At 39.0% G+C, this 17,131-nt stretch overlaps 1 protein-coding gene across 6 annotated transcripts in view; it reads left to right on the plus strand.

Moving 5' to 3' along the window:
* The first annotated feature begins 3,945 nt into the window (after positions 1–3,945).
* Positions 3,946–17,131, plus strand: part of myt1lb (myelin transcription factor 1-like, b) — a 49,195-nt gene continuing 36,009 nt past the window's right edge. For all 6 annotated transcript variants that reach the window (XM_033988390.2, XM_033988388.2, XM_055231166.1 and 3 more), the window contains exons 1-3: positions 3,946–4,013; positions 9,084–9,129; positions 10,287–10,320. In XM_033988390.2, the coding sequence (XP_033844281.1) occupies positions 9,084–9,129; positions 10,287–10,320 (80 nt within the window). In that variant the 5' untranslated portion in view covers positions 3,946–4,013. The remainder of the gene's footprint in view (positions 4,014–9,083; positions 9,130–10,286; positions 10,321–17,131) is intronic.

Below are 17,131 nucleotides of genomic sequence, written 5' to 3' on the forward strand. Positions count from 1 at the left end.
TGCCATATTTTCAGCACATTGTTTTGGTCTTTGGAGTTTGTTCTTTTTTAATCTTCAAAACTCACTAGTGAAGTCTGCTTTTGATCACAGAAAAATGTTACACAGAGAAATACCTAATTATTTTCCAATTAGTTTGTACTCAAAAACTCTGTCCACTAAGGTTTTGCATAGGAAGAGAAAAGAAAAATACTAAATTCTTTGAAGCTTTGTGGACAGTGACCAGGTTGTTTAGTCACTGTTCTAAATGATCAAAATGTTTTGTTTTTGTTTCATTATCCATTTACTGGTACTGTTAAAATATAGAATAGTAACATGGTCAGCTTGACCAAAGTTCTCTGTCCCCCATGTGCTGAAATAGTTGTGTTAAGTGGATAAGGCTTACCCTTACTCAATTAAAGTCTAAATGGGTCTAAAACAAAGTAGCTGCTTCTGTATCCATGAATTGGAGCGGCATGAATCTAAGAGCATATCAGACCATAGCATTTTATAACAACCTTTGCAGCTCAGTTATATATTTAATAATATCCTTTTGATGTAACAGTAAATACTATCGTTGACATTGCAAAATAAGACTCAGTAAACAGTGTAGTGTAAAAATTGATACACATAGACAGTATGAGAATATTCAGAGAAATGCTAGTCCAGTTGCCCTGTGTGTGTCCAGGAGGCAGTGAAAGGCTCTGAAGACAACAGGATATGTAGGAACGAGTGGCGGCAGCACAGAGATTTCATCTCCTCTGCTGTACATATCTGCAGAATGTAGGTCAGGCAGCCCCAGCCCTGTGAGTGCCCAGAGGAGGCTGCTGTGTGAAGACTTGTATGAATAAGACATGTGTGTCTCATGTAAAATGTGCTTATTTGCACTGGCCTCGTGTCCCCATGTGCCACATGTGTTTCTATATGACGAGCTTGTGTTAAAACGCCTGTCAGACTTCACAGGCCTCGTCCATATTGCACTGCACATAACCATACAATACCCGTTTCATCAAAGTTGTATATTGCACAGCAGCAGCAGCAGCCTGCCCAGGCTATTTACAGTCTGTACCTTGGCTTTGATAGATAGAGAGCATAAGAAAGGCCAGCCATTGCCCCTTTGTATTCAACAGGGAATAGACACACACACTTGTAGGCTGCTGGCTGAGGGAAATCTGCTCATTGGACATATGTGTCTTGTATCAAAAGGAGAGATAAGAATAGATGCAGTGCATGTACATAGATATTGTGTATGATTGTATAAGGGCTTGGAGCGTCTGTGGATGTGTGCCCAGGCAACCTGGTCTCCACACATCTGGTTACTATGCAACGCCTCAGACAGTAGTGGATGTATGGATTTAGCATGTTTTCACAAAGTACATTTTCTCTACAGGCAGACAGGGGGTTTGGGAGGTCATGAAATATGAAACGCACCATTAGAGCAGTTTTAATCCATTTACAGTTGGGTCTTTATAAGTGATTATTATGCTACAGAATAAGGCCGCAAAGTTAATCCCAATCATATCAAAAACACAATTCAAATGGATGCAAATAGCAAATCGCAAAGGCGGCAATTTTTGAAGTACCATAATTTCTTACACAAAAAATCTCCAGACTTATTCTGCACAAAAATCCCTATCCCTGTAGTTTAGATCTGTACAAATATGTTCTGAAATGTGACTCTTGTATTAGTTTGTCAATTAATATTTCAGTGTTTTTGTCAATTCTTCTGGATGCTCTTAAAATGTGAACTTCGAACAGAATACTATTGTTAAAACATAAATGGCAAATTGTTAAAACATATTGTTAAAACATAAATGGCAAATTGTTAAAACATAAATGGCAAATCTAATTACAGTTGCATATCAGGAAATTCTTTCCCAAATCAATCAGCCCTAGTACAGGATTTCTCTTTAGATACAGTTGCAACTAAACAAAATAAATATGCACAAAGTATGAGAAAAATACAGTATGATTTTCTATGTATCTTTTTGTTGTATTAACTTGTGATTCATAAAAGGAGTTGTAGCATTCTAACAAACACACAGGTTTGTTATTAAAAGATCTTTGTATGCTAAGATTTTTTTCTTGTATGGATATTTCTCTCATGCCAGGTTTTCCATGGTCACAGCCGCTGTCCATGGTGCTGTCTTTACACCATTGGACAGACTTTTAGCTGAAGCACAGTTGTCCCATTGTACTGCTCTAATGTGCAAACCCACCTTTTGTCACAATAGTTGGCAGAGCGCTTTACTCAGGTCCCTCCGTTGCACACACAGACTTGGGAGACTGGCTGGCCGTCCGGGAGAATGTGGGCTGTGTCCTGGTGAAGAGTCAGGGAGCTGTGATTTGTCATCAGCCATCACATAAAGACCTTGATCAGAGGACAGAGCCATCACTTACACCCTGATTATAATGACCAGGCCTGCTAGAGCTCTGTATGTGTGTCCATAGGGAACTTTAGACTAGGCATTATTTATATTACTTATTAGGCTGCACAATTCATTGCTTTTCACTATTACATTATTGTTAAATGCAAAATTTATATTAAAAAGAAATTTGACAAAAATATAACATAATAATCATCATTTAGTAGTATAGTATGTAATGATACACAATTACTACAGACTTAACAAATTTCTGTATCATGCATTTTTCTATGATAGTGATTATTAGATTTACAATTTATTATCAGCGTTCAGTTCACAGGGCACATATCAAAAACACACGTAATTAAATATGAATCGAATGCAAGTGTCTGATACATTTCATAACATGTTTGTAGAGGTCTGCAAGGTAAGCTTTTTTTCCCATAGAAAAAAATGAATATTTTGTTGCTGCAGGACATGCTCCACCTAAATAATTGTGGTCTTTGCGATGTGAAAAACGCCAGCGATTGAGTTGTGATTGTGATTCAGTTGTGTGCATTAGTTGTGTAGTATTAGTACAATTGCACCACAAAGAATCAAACTTCTGGAATTTCTCCAAAACAAATATTTGAGCAGTCCACGGTCTGCCTTTGAGGTTTCATGTAAATATCCTTTTCCATTGCATAAACAATCACCTACAACACGTGCACTCTGTTTCCGTCTCGATCATGCCTATTATTCATAATACAAAGTAAGTGGACAATAAAGGTTCTGTCTTGAAGAGCAGAGAAAGCCCTCCTGCTGGTTCAAAGTAAAGTCCGCTTACACATAACCGCAGTAGTGTTTTTACATAACGCACCAGGCTTTGAGCACTGCCTGTGCGCCGATGGTGTCAGTCCTCAGGGACCAACTATTGTTTTGATTTAAGCTGCTTTGAGCTGGCCTGTGAATGTGCTAGTGTGTCTATGTGCGTGTAGATGTGTTATGGGCGTCTGCTAGGCTCCCTGTGGGGGCCCTCAGTCTGTGTGATGGTCCCTCTGCACCATCAACACCTCATCTGTGCTTCTCCATACATTCTCTCAATTAGCAGCAGCCGAAGTTCTGACACAGCAAGGGTGTAACGCTCTCATTCTCACTCCATTGTTATATTACCAGTCACATTATTGGACTGTTTTGGTGCGGGACGTTGTTAGCTCTTGTGTTCCTGCCCCCTCCCTCCCTTCCCTCTCCTCCTCTGGCTTAGCGAAGGATGGAGACTGGAGGAGAGAAATCATGGAGGCAGCATGGATCATTAGCTATATTTGTCCCCACTTCCTGCAGAAGATGATAGATCTAGCTAATTACCCCATGTTGCCAAGCCTATCGCACACGACACGCACCCGTCGTTATGTTGGAAATCAGTGCGGGCTTGGCGTGTGCCGCATAGCTGATGCTATATGACTATTCATGAGGCTGAGTTAAAGGAGCAGAGCAGATTTCTGATCCTGTCGGGGCTGTATGTGGATGTGATTGTTGGGGAAATGATTTTAATGATGCATGCTCTGTGTCTTCTCTCCTTCTGTGTAGAAAATGAGTTTGGAGGAAGCGTGGTGAGCCTCTCTTCTGCAGCTGATCGCCACTGTGGGAGCAGAGGTCTGGACCAAAGAACTGTCTCAACCCAAATCACATCAGGTACAGTTACATCTTTTCAACTTGGCATAAACACATTATTTCATACAAAAGCACTGAAAAAAATGACTGAACTGTAGTTGTAGTGAAGGCGAAAAGGATGTCACAATGTCAATGCTATATGACTTTATTTGAACTACAATATTCCTAAATGCAGCACTTTACTTCATTTTGGCCAACATCTATTCTGCATTCATTTACTATACTGTATTTTACACATTTTCATTTGCAGATTTTTCTGCTTATGAAAGAATATACTGAGAAATAAAATGACTGGGCTGGTTTTTACACAGTTAGCTTTTCTGACTGCTCTAACAGTACTGTGGGAATGCTTACTGCTAATTTATTCCCCAATGCTGAAACATTTTACATACAGCTCCAAAAAATAATACATCTATCATGTTTGAATTAATATGTTGGATATAATTATGTAGCTGTCACTTTGGTTGCAATCAGAGCTCTGCTTAAATTTAACTCTTGAGTGTAGCAGCAGCGTGGCATTACTGGACGGGCTGATAAATCGTCATATTGAATTCACATCACAGCTTTTCACGCCTGAGCGGACCTTGCACGGGCTTGCTGTCATCTACTAAAGCCATTTTCAATACTAGTTATGAATCCCTCACCAGATTTTCCTCTTGCTCTCTTTCACCCCTTTCTCTCTCTTCTCCTCCCTGTGCCCACTCAGACGCTATCTCGGCCGCCCTTCACACTAATTCCGACACACTTAGCATCGGTTTTGGCACACATGTTTACTGTCATGAGATGATGTATGGTGTAAATACCTGTTTGCAGGGAAATTTGATAATGCCAGCCAGCGCCGCTCACGGAGGCTCCCTGCTGCTCAGCTGTACAGAATATCATTGTGATGTGAGAGTGGGAGAGAGGGCGGGGCTACGAGCCATATGCTTAAAATGCATTCTCCAAAATAAGAAAAAAAAAAACTTCAAGGTGAAAACAAAGGAAAGTGATAACAACAGGAGTCGTGGTGACAGATGTCTGAGCAGCCCCTTCCCCCATCAACAGTATTACAGTGATAAACACATAGCGTATACAGAGGCCTTGTGCACATTACAATAATCACAGCTTTTCTTATCATCCCTCATTCGGAATAATATACGCATTTTTCACCATCAAACCGCCAAAAGCCTTGTGGAGCCTTAGCTTGTTATTTGTCAGTGTCTAAAGGCATGTCCTGTTTTGAAGTAAAAACAAACTAATAATAACACTTGTTGGTTTACCTATTTTCTTGTCATGTCAATATTTTTCCCATAATAACATAGCTTACTACCTGCTTTTGGTTTTATTAAAAATGAAACATGTGCCAATTTACCCGCTCACAACATATCATTTTGAACTTTTATTTGAGTTGAGTGTGAGGACTGCAAAGTAAAAAGTGCTGTTGTCCATCTGTCTTTCCCAGGCAATTCCAGTAACATTGGGCCTTAGGTGGAAAACGTTGGACAATGGCCAGTTTCTCACAGGGATGCCTTTGGATGGTGGGAGGATGGAAAGAGAGAGAGGGAGCGAAAGACCCTTTTTTTTTACATGAGGGATAGTGTTTGTTCCCCTCAACAACACACAAATTTTTTTGAAGAACTAGTTAATATCAAAATAGCATGTGTATTCACAGAAGGGGTGAGCGATATAAACAAATTAATACCACTTTTTTTTTGGAGCCAGATCAGATCTTTTCAAAATGCATGCAAATATAAATGTAAATGTCATGTTTTTCTTAAAGATCATCCTGCACTGGTTAAATCCAACTCACTCACTTACAGAAACTTACTTACGGTATTCACACCTAACTAAGACTAACCAATGGGAGATGTGGATGGGAAAGAGTCTATGTGTTTGAGCTGACAGCTGCATTAAAGAGGTGGTATTTCACTTCTATTAACTGCCGACACATAACATATTTAGATCACCATGTTACCTTTTATTGTTTTGAAAATGCTATATTTGCTGAAAACAACATATTAATGTATTGTTTTATATGTTTCACTTTCATTTTTGATGCTCTGAGTCTCCCCTCCCTTCTCCACACTAAGTGACTCACCCATGTACATCCTGCTAATGAAACGGCATACTGTTTTTTATTAATTGTCATGTCATGTGGAAGAATGACAAGCAGCTTGTGGGCTGAGCATTGGATAGAATCTTACCGTATGTAGAAGGCCTAATAGCCCCTCTTTAAATTAAGGACCATTAAATCATGACGGCCAAAAAACACCATCGCTTTTGTTATCCTTTTTGTTTCCACTTAACTGTTTATTAGAACTGTTTTCCTGTACACATATGTCATAGATTCATCAGTGCAGTTGTGAATGACCATTTCAGTACTATAGAATGAGTCAGGTGCTTTACATATACAGCCTATGTGAACGTGTGCATGTGTTATTCACCTGGGCCCATGTCGCCATTGATCTGAGCTCTAATTGACACAGACAGAGGAGGAGTGGGCTTCCTCCTAATCCGCTGTAAGCAGGCTCACCTTCATTATAGCGCTGACATTTTCCCAGGAGGTGCATTAGGATGATAGGAAAAAACACCGCCAATATGAAGAGCTCTCCAACATATGGTGTGGCACACTGTTTCCCTGACCTGACACTGACGAGGATCTGTGAGAGCAGAGAGAAGCTGCTGCTGCTGCTGGGGAGGAGGCTGTAGTTCTGGTTATTGACGTCATTAGTGCAGATGTGTTACAAGAGTTATGTTATGATGTTTTGGTCAAGTTTGTATCAGAGTTAGTTTATTTGTTTTGTTTTTTGAATAAGTCCAGTGTGTTTCTACTTTGATAGTAAGAAGAAGTGATTGTAGAGGATTCTGTTTGTCCATAATTAAAAGCAAATGCTATGACTCAGTACAGCGGAACAGCATTTCAACTAAATTTGACAACAACATTCTGGAGAAGATGCTTCCACCTCTTTGCTGACAGGTTATATTAAGGGCATCATGTTTAAATGTAGTGGGGTGTATGTAACACAATGAGACCGGTAAAGTAACATATATTATTGTAAGGATTTATTGAGGCGACAGCGACTTAGTGTTTAGAGTGCTCATCCACCAGTCTGAAGGTCGGTGGTTCATTTCTTATTCCAACCAATGCATACTATTGTTGTGTCTGTGAGCAGGACACTTGCCCACCTTGCCAAGTATGAATGTGGTGTGTATGTGAGTGTTGGTCAGGTCCCAGGGCAGCTGTGGCTACAGAAATAACATACAAATGACTGTAGTTTAGCTCTTTGACAACCTATAATGTGCAATACAAGTATAAGGCATTATAGTTCGCAGAATCAAAAGAAATAAATAACATTTAAACAATTTCTATTACCTTTTGCATATATTTAATTTTTTTCAAATTTGGAAGAAAATAACCAGATTAATGTAGCCCCCTGATTTGTGGTGTATCTAAAGGAGTTTTCGCCTGTACTTGTGTGTCATAAATTGTTAAAGGCTTTGAATGCGTTGAATGTCACTGTGTTATTTGTGGATGTCCCTAAATATTCATGTCCACTGGACTCTGACGCGGCACGGGCCTGTTTGGTTGTCTCTTTTTATTAAACATGATTTATTAACGCCACACTTACTGTACTGTAGAGGCCCTCAGTCCTAATGGTGTGTTTCTTTATGAAGGCCCATAAATGTTTCAACGGGAGAAAAATAAAATGATGGAAGGCGAGGATAACATATAAATCTTATTAGCATGGAAGGGAGAGACTGATCGGGATTAGAAGATTGTGTAGGTGTTTGTATGCAGAAACATCTGACAGAAATAACATACTCTTGATAATTACATTCCTTTCAATTAAATATTGTATGGTTTTGATAGATAGATTTTCTATTTTAATTTCTTTATCTGCAATGTTGTGTGGTGGTGTGTGTGTTTGAAATGCATGCCCAGAAAGCATGTGTCAATCAAACTACAGTGTGGGAGTACATTCATGTATTTTTATGAATTTCAAAAGTTTTTACATTTGGCACAAAATTCTTTGTTTTAGCTGCAGCATTGTTCACACTGACTCCCACTTCTTGAGTAAATTAAGCACATTAACAGCAAAGAAATGTATACTTTAATGATAAAAATTATTAAATTTCTTTTCTACAGATTGATTCACTATAAATTAAGGGTGAAAAATGCTTTATAGAAATCTGCCTGGGCTGGTGATCTTTTAGTTCTGAATTAAATTACTTGCCTGATCAGCCAAGACTACACACTTTTTATATACTTTACAAAAACATGTAGTCTGGGCCGTCCTCTTATTTACAGTTCAGATTGGGACGATGGACTGAGAAATTTGCTAAACAGAGAAATGTAGGGTTTGCATGTGGTAAAATAAAAAAGAAGAAAGAAAAAAAATGTTAATCTGAGGTTAGGGAAGTTTGTTTTTGTTCTTAATGATAGGTCAAGGTCAGGGTCAAGTTTATTTCTAGAGCACATTTATAAACAGATTAATGCTAAAAAATAAAAACACAAATCTATTAACAAAATAATTTCATATAGAATTCATAAAATGTCGAGCTCAGCTTAAATAGACCAATTCAATACTAATGAGTTTGACCAATGAGTCTGTTTCCTATACGTCACTGAAATAAATGAACCTGATTTCGCAGCTCTGTCTGAGTTTGGGAAGGGAGTGGTGACCAGACTGGATTCACCAGACAAGTAAATTATGTCTATACATTAAGCTCAGACAAATAGGAGTGTTAAAGTATGAAACAATAAGACTTTACAGCGATATCAAATCTCAGTAAATGGCAACCTTTGATACCGAAAAACACTCCTTTCATCTTAAAAGACTCATTACATGATTATTTGTGGCATCATCTTTATTTAGAACAAAGAGAAAGTCATTTTTACACTGCTTTAATCATATACTCAGATGCTGCCACTCAGACTGTCAGTTACGCTCATCTGAGAAGATTTAAGTGTTGCGAACATCAGGTGTAAATTGCATTGTTTGACAAAGGCCAGGAGTCCCGTGAACCTGAGAGAACATGCATCTAAATGAAAGCTCATTTGGGCACGCTGTGAGCTGGGTGTTTAACAGCTTGTTTGTGGCTTCTCTGCAGATGGAGGTGGATGCAGACGATAAGCGCCATCGCACACGCTCAAAAGGTATCCACACGAATGCAGCCAGCACACAGCTCACAGCCAGGGTGACCTTCACTCCCCCTGCACACTTATACACACTTATACACACACATACCCTACTATTACACGTATATAGAAGACTGAGCACACACGGCTGCACAAATCCACAGTCACACTTCACTTGGCTTCTCTCACACAATCACAGAGCTCACACTAAATGAAATCTGGGCTACAATGAGAGAGAAAACCAACAGCAGCCACAGTGCATTGAACTATAGCTCTCAGACTTATGACACACATTCAGAAATAAAGTATTTTCACTACCACATAATGGTATCATCCAATTTATAAAACTCAATGTCAGAAATGGTTGGACGATATTTGAAAAAAATATACAGATTGCAGTGTGTTATAGACGTCTATATCCATAGGTTTCAGAGTGATGAAAAGGACCATTCAGTTCAAAACAACATACTTTTAAATACTGCAATGGCACCTACAACTGCATAACAAAATAACTTAACAGCCAATTTGCTAATTACTCTTTTGTTTTTCTCTCTTATTATTCCTAATGTTAACATACTTAAAATGGCCCTGCAGGCTCACTGTTTGTAATGTAATTATTTTATACTATATGTACATTGTGCAAATACAAAAACACTCCTTTTTTCACCGTCTGTTCAGACCCATGTTTCAACTGTATTAGATTGTGTTTAATACTGGCCAGTTTTGTTATTTGTTCTTAATTTCTTTTAAATATAATTTTTTTCCAGATTTGATTTAGTAATTTGCGTTTTTTTGTTGATGGTTTTGACAAGCCAGTATACTCAAGTGCCAGTTCCCAACCTGGATAAAAGAAAGGCTTCGATACTGCATCTGATTTAGCTCATGATCAAAAGTTTGTTTTTTAACACTCAAATGATTATTTTTGCGCCCTATTTCAGCATGCTGCACCTGGGTTTTGCAACCACTGCCTTATCATTTGAAATTGTGCATTTACTGTCATTATATTTGATGAAATGACCCCTGCGTTGCTGGTAATTTACATTGCAGTGAATCATGTGGCACCCCATTGTAAAAGGTGTTCTGTCTTATCCGCAGAAATATACTGTACCAGGCTGCAGCCAGTCCTGTTGCATAATACGTGTCTCTCTCTCTTTCTCTCCTTCTCTCCTGCTCAGTGCCTGTGGATCCTGCATTAACGGAGCTTTTCAGGTCAGTGGGATTGAAAAAGTGCACACACAAACACACAAGCGCACACAGCTGCACAATAGGGACACACTCCGCAGACAGACACACACTTCTCTCCAAATTGTCCTGTTATTTTCTTAGACCCGAGACGGAGACAGTCAAATATTACCTGAATCAGCTGTCACTATAACCAGCCACATGTCTGCTGTTTCCAACACTGTTTGAAAGCCCTCTCACACCAACAACCACTCAGACCAGCCAATTTTGTTCAAACATTTCTCTATTCATACTGTTGTTACCTGTACATATTGCTGTTAATAAGACGTACTCATTGTTAACTATGGTTACATTTTTTTGCCACCTGCTGGTCCTCATCAAGATATCCTCGCATTGACTAAAATGTTGCACAGTATGGCATTACACTTATCATTCTAGGCCAAGCAATAGAATCTTTATGCTGACCAGCAGGTGGCGTATTATCCACAAGAAAAGTTATTAACAATTGAAAGCAACGAGTGAAATATGAACTTCGGAACTAGTGCAAGAATCACATGCATTTCAGAACACGATTGACATAATTTTAAACACTGTCTGAAATCATGTAATCTTGACTAAATTTCCCAACACAGCATTAAAATAATGTGATCTAAGCGATTAAACATTTAAGCCAGTGGTTTCTCTTCCTGACCAGACAAGCTAAATAATTCTGCTTTTGTCTTGTGTGCTTGATGATATGTAGCATGATGGCCAATTATCAGTTCATTAGTTATGCTGTACCAGTCTTCCTTCTTCTTGCCTGCAGCCTTATAACTTTTTCTGGTGCAGTTGTGTGGGTGGAACGGAGAACAAGTTGAGCTCAGATTGATTTGATATTTTTTATCTTAATTGTGAATGTTTTTACAATTCTAGTAAAATGTATCAATATGCAATTTAGTGAAAGAAAGATTTAGGGTATGCTGTTAGTGCATTCTTATTTATTTAATTAAAATTAAACTTATATTGTTCAATTAGCACAAGTCCTAAGCCTGGATAAAAGCTTATGGGGTTATGGTATGTGGTTTTAAAGTACAGACTAGATCAGGGGTTGGCAACCTTTAACACCGAAACAGACATTTGGACCTGGTTTCCACGAGAAAAAACAAAAAAGACTGGGAGCCGCAAATACTTTTTAACATCTAAGATGAAGATAACACTGTATATATTGTTTGTTTTTTTTAACCTTTAAGCTTTGTATAAACAACTATAGTGTGTTGCTTATGAAATCCATAAAGTGCTACAGACATCTGCTCGTGAACGTCTGTGCGCAGCGTCTGCAAATCAGGGCTATACGAAGTCACTTTCATCTTTATGCAGGACTGTCGTCTATGAGGCATGAGCAGTGTTTGTTTTGTTTTGGCAGGTACACCGGCTTCTGAGAGTGTGACGCTTATTTTGAGTGACAAAAAATAATAAATTTTATTTAAATATTTCAAGATCACAATGATCTCTGCTATTACTACAATTTAAAAAAAAGAACTAACACAAATAAAATACATTTCAGTTAAATACTTATCATTTATTTTCCCAAGCCACAAGGAGCCACAGTATAAGGATGAAAGAGCCACATGCGGCTCTGGAGCTGCAGGTTGCGACCCCTGGACTAGATAATAGATCATGTTTTTTTTGGGTTTTTTTTCAGTACTTGCTGACATCAGTGTTTCCTGTAGGGATGGGCTGTTTGTTAAACAAAATTAAAAAAAAGATAGATTATCCCAACCACGTGTGTAAATGTGCATCATGTTATCTCTTTGTCTAGAATGTTCCACAGTATGGTGTTAAACATTTATCTCCATGGAGAAAAGCAGGTGATGCCACCAGGCCAAATTACAATTCAGATGTGTGGAGAGGCAACACTGCAATAGTTTTAATATACAGTACAATAAAAACACTTATATTTTAACAAATGCAACATACAGTGGGGCAAAAAAGTATTTAGTCAACCACCAATTGTGCAAGTTGTCCCACTTAAAAAGATCAAAGAGGCATGTAAAATCATCATAGGTACACTTCAACTATGAGAGACAAAATGAGAAACAAAAATCCAGAAAATCACATTGTCTGATTTTTACATATTTTTTATTTGCAAATGGTGTAAAATAAGTGTTTGGTCAATAACAAAAGTTCATCTCAGTACTTTGTTATATACCCTTTGTTGGCAATAAGAGGTCAAATGTTTTCTGCAAGTCTCCACAAGGTTTTCACACACTGTTGCTGGTAGTTTGGCCCATTCCTCCATGCAGATCTCCTCTAGAGCAGTGTTTTGGGGCTGTCGCTGGGCAACACGGACTTTCAACTCCCTCCAAAGATTTTCTATGGGGTTGAAGTGTGGAGACTGGCTAGGCCACTCCAGGACCTTGAAATGCTTCTCACGAAACCACTCCTTTGTTGCGTGATGTGTTTGGGATCATTCTCATGCTGAAAGACCCAGACATATTTCATCTTCAGTGCCCTTGCTGATGGAAGGAGGTTTTCACTTGATCAGTCGTCCTGGTCTCTCTGCAGAAAAACTGCCACAAAGCATGATGTTTCCACCTCCATGCTTCACAGTAGGTATGGTGTTTTTGGATGCAACTCACCATTCTTTCTCTATTCTGGTTTCATCTGACCATATAACATTCTCCCAATCCTCTTCTGGATTATCCAGATGTTCTCTAGCAAACTTCAGACAGGCCTGGACATGTACTGACTTAAGCAAGAGGCCACATCTGTCACTGCAGGATTTGAATCCCTGGCGATGTAGTGTGTTACTGATGGTAACCTTTGTTACTTTGGTCCCCACTCTCTGCAGGTCATTCCCCACGTGGTTCTGGGATTTTTGCTCACTGTTCTTGTGATCATTTTGACCCCACGGGGTGAGATCTTGCGTGGAGCCCCAGATCGAGGGTGGTCAGTCAGATCAGTGGTGTTGTATGTCTTTCCTTTTCTAATAATTCCTCCCACAGTTGATTTTGTCCCACCAAGCTGCTTACCTATTGCAGATTCAGTCTTCCCAGCCTGGTGCAGGTCTACAATTTTGTTCTGTCGTCCTTTGACAGCTCTTTAGTTTTGGCCATAGTGGAGTTTGGAGGCTGACTGTTTGAGGTTGTGGACATGTGTCTTTTTATACTGATAACGAGTTCAAACAGGTGCCATTAATACAGGTAACGAGTGGAGGACAGAGGAGCCTCTTAAAGAAGAAATTACAGGTCTTTGAGAGCCAGAAATCTTGCTTGTTTGTAGGTGACCAAATACATATTTTACTGAGGAATTTACCAACTAATTCATTAAAACTCCTACAACGTGATTTCCTGGATTTTTTTCCATTCTGTTTCCCATAGTTGAAGTGAACCTATGATGAAAATTACAGGCCTCTCTCATCTTTTTACGTGGGAGAAGTTGCACAATTGGTGACTGACTAAATATTTTTTTGCCCCACTGTATATAAGTTTAATGTTATACTGCAAAATATTTCAGACAAAGCAATAATGCTTCCATGGCAACAAGCAGATGATGGTCCTTTAAGTCTTGCATCTTCTAGCTAATCTTTTTGGAGTTTTTTGAAGTTCTAGTTCTAGTTTCCTATTAAAGACAATATACTCAATATTTAAATTTTGCATGAATCTTCAAAACAACAATTTGTTTTATAGACAATGTATGGCCCACCTCTTGTATTACCCAATCTGCCAGTGCAGTTACATAGGAGATTGAAGTGTTTTGCCATTGTTCTGCCATTGGTCCTTTCACTTCTTTGTCCAACATGCAGTTTGGCCTTCCTATTACAGTGCCTGGCCAAAAAAAAAAAGTCACCACCTGGATTTAACTAAGCAAATAGGTACGAGCCTCCTCCAGTTGGTCAGGTCTAGGTTCAGCAACAGTCTGTGCTCAAAGAATGAGGTCAGCTGACACCTGAATATACTGAATGACCAGGTTTTTTCCAAAAAATGATTTTTTTTTTCTTCCTTGTTGGCATGGACATATTTCAAGATGACAATGCCAGGATTCATCAGGCTCAAATTGTGAAAAAGTGGTTCAGGAAGAATGAGACAGTCCAGACCTTAATCCCATTGAGAATCTTTGGGATGTGCTGGAAAAGGCTTTGTGCAGTGATCAGACTCGACCATCATCAATGCAAGATCTTGTTGAAAATGAATGCAACACTGGATGCAAAAAAATCTCTGCCTTAATCAAAGCTAAAGGCGATCTAACGAAATCTTAGAGTGTGTGACCTTTTTTTTTTTGTGGTGACTTTTTTTTTGGTGGCCAGGCAGTGTATAATACAGTATTTTCATGCATACATACATACTGCTAGGGAATGTAAAGAGTGACCTGCTTGATGGCCCCTCTGCCCTCCACTTGTCTTTGCAAGTTGCTCTCACTCTTGAAAAGCATGTCCTTGGCTGTTTGTGCTGGGCTGGTTGGTGCTAAGATAAGGGTTCCTGTCTACCTATACATCAATAAATATTATTCCAGCTGGAGGATTACGCTGTGGCCTTTAGCTGATACCCATAGATTGTAAGGCTGCCTCTCCCTCCTCTCTCTCCTCATGCTTTATTTCCAATCCTCTGCTCCCTCCTTCTTTCTCTCTCTCTCTAGCTCTCTTGTTCCCTCTCTCTCACCTCAGCTCCTCTCTCACTGCTGCCGCCTGCAGATAGTAATTAATCAGGCGATCGATGGGAAGCCTATCTCCAGGCCGAGGCGTCTATAATGTCGATAATGCAGCTCGATGGCCTCCCTCCCCGGAGAGCTGATAGTCTTCAGGACAAACACGCTTGACTTTGCATGGCGCGAACTGGATTGCACGGGTCATATAAGCACTGTTATGCTGGAATCAGGGTACATGAACATACAGTACTTTTTAGTTTTTTGTTTTTTTTTATAAATGTAGAAAAGTAAGAGTGGTAAAAGTAGTAAGTAGTAAGTATAATTTTACCAAGTTTTGCTTACTTTTATTTCTATTTATTATTGCCATAATGAAAACAAGATTGTTTGTTCTGTGATGCTTCTTGATGAAATCTTATCTATATAAAGAAATTCATCTAGCGACCTTATAATATGATTGAGTAATCCACAATATTTTCTTGTTGCCAATTTCAGAAAATTAAAGTTACTTTTAAGTGCATATTGTGTAAAACAAACAATTTTAACCATATTACAATTTATATTTTCTCCTAGATAGTTACATCACAGGTAGAAACGTGTCGTTTTAAAGTCCAGTTCATTGGCTCATTCTCAAATTGCGCTCACTACAACTGTGTATATATTAGCATGCCAGTCACACGGCTTAATGACTAAGTTTTTTTTTTTCCCATGATTCATTCCCACTGCTGCCAGTAGCTAATGTTCTAATGCCAAATCCATGCAGAGGGAGCGCAGCTGCTGCAAATGATGTGTTTTCTATAGATAGGCCTTACTTTAAGTTCTAAAACATGAAATGCCAACGCAAAGGTGGTACCTAAGAGCATGTTTAAAGGCCAGTAATATCACAAATAACACATATGTCCACTTCACATTTTTGTTATGATTACAAGTGAACAGCATTTTTGGTTAGCATGAGAATTTGGTCAAGTCTCTGGTTTTCATTATCTCTTCACTGGCCCTTCATTCCTAACGTGCATAGTCGGTGCATAATCCAAAACACACAGTAAAGCCTTCTGTTCTCATTCACCACTCTAATTACATGCTTGAATCTCTTTTATGAAAGAAATATAAAGACATCTTCAGCTACAGAGCCCTCACTGTTTTTTTCTCATGGCAGCAGAAGATGGAGATTCTCTCTGCACAGATTACACATAAACAGTCTCCTCCATATCTCTGCTTTGTCATTTGCATATTTACTGTCTGCATTCGTAATCATGCTTATTTGGGTCTATATGTGTGTGTGAATCTAAGATCAGTGGGGCAGAAAGTCTCACACCAGACTGTGCTTTACGCTGAAATAAAAATGACTCTAACCCTCGTTTTTATAAATGAACGTTCCTCCTGCCGTAATCCAATTTCACAAGACAAAAGGAGTCTTCTTACGTAACTAGGACAGCACAGGCTTTTACTAATTATAGAGCTGCAGGAAGATTTCCCCAGATTTACAATAAAGGATCAGAGATCCGATGTGCAGATGTCATAATTGAGCATGTTCTGTGGTACGAACAACTTGCATTGCCCTTTTGAAATACAGACAAAGCAGTGGCAGAATCTCGGGAATATTAACAGAATAATGTAAATGTAATATGGAGTTGTATTATGCATATTAGTTAGCTGCATAGTAATTGGTTTTATAGAATTTAATCAGTTCAGCGGGTAGGGGTGAATTTGTTTAATTGCAAGCTGTGTAAAAACTATCAATAAGTAAAGATTTGGGAGGTGTGATTGTAAGTCTGATTGCCTGGGGCTGACATGTAGAGGTAAACTATTCACTGTCTGATTTGCATTCATTAAAGAATCCAAGGAAACCAAATCCAGATTTGCACAGACTCACCTTGAGCACGCAGACTGCATTGTCAGTGCTGTGTGCTTTGCGCTGGAGTGTTGAGAACAGTTAAGTAAGGTGGATAAGTGCTAAAGCCCCTCATTTTTCCCCTGTCAGTTGCTCTCTCCCAAACAGAAGACATAAGGCTGTCCGCTGTCGCCTCTGCTCGACCAGAGAGCCGCTCAACCACTGCCCAGCTGTAATTGCCAGTGTCAAAGCTGAAACATGGCTGAACAGGAAATGATCAAGTTAATGAAACGTTTTAATTATTCAACATAATTGTGGAACGTGATGACTGTGGGTGAATCCCTGGCTGTTCTCACAGAGAGGAGTCTCCTACGTCCTAACTCCTAT

This window comes from Periophthalmus magnuspinnatus, chromosome 22 (assembly GCF_009829125.3).
Source record: "Periophthalmus magnuspinnatus isolate fPerMag1 chromosome 22, fPerMag1.2.pri, whole genome shotgun sequence".
Classification (NCBI taxonomy): Eukaryota; Metazoa; Chordata; class Actinopteri; order Gobiiformes; family Gobiidae; genus Periophthalmus; species Periophthalmus magnuspinnatus.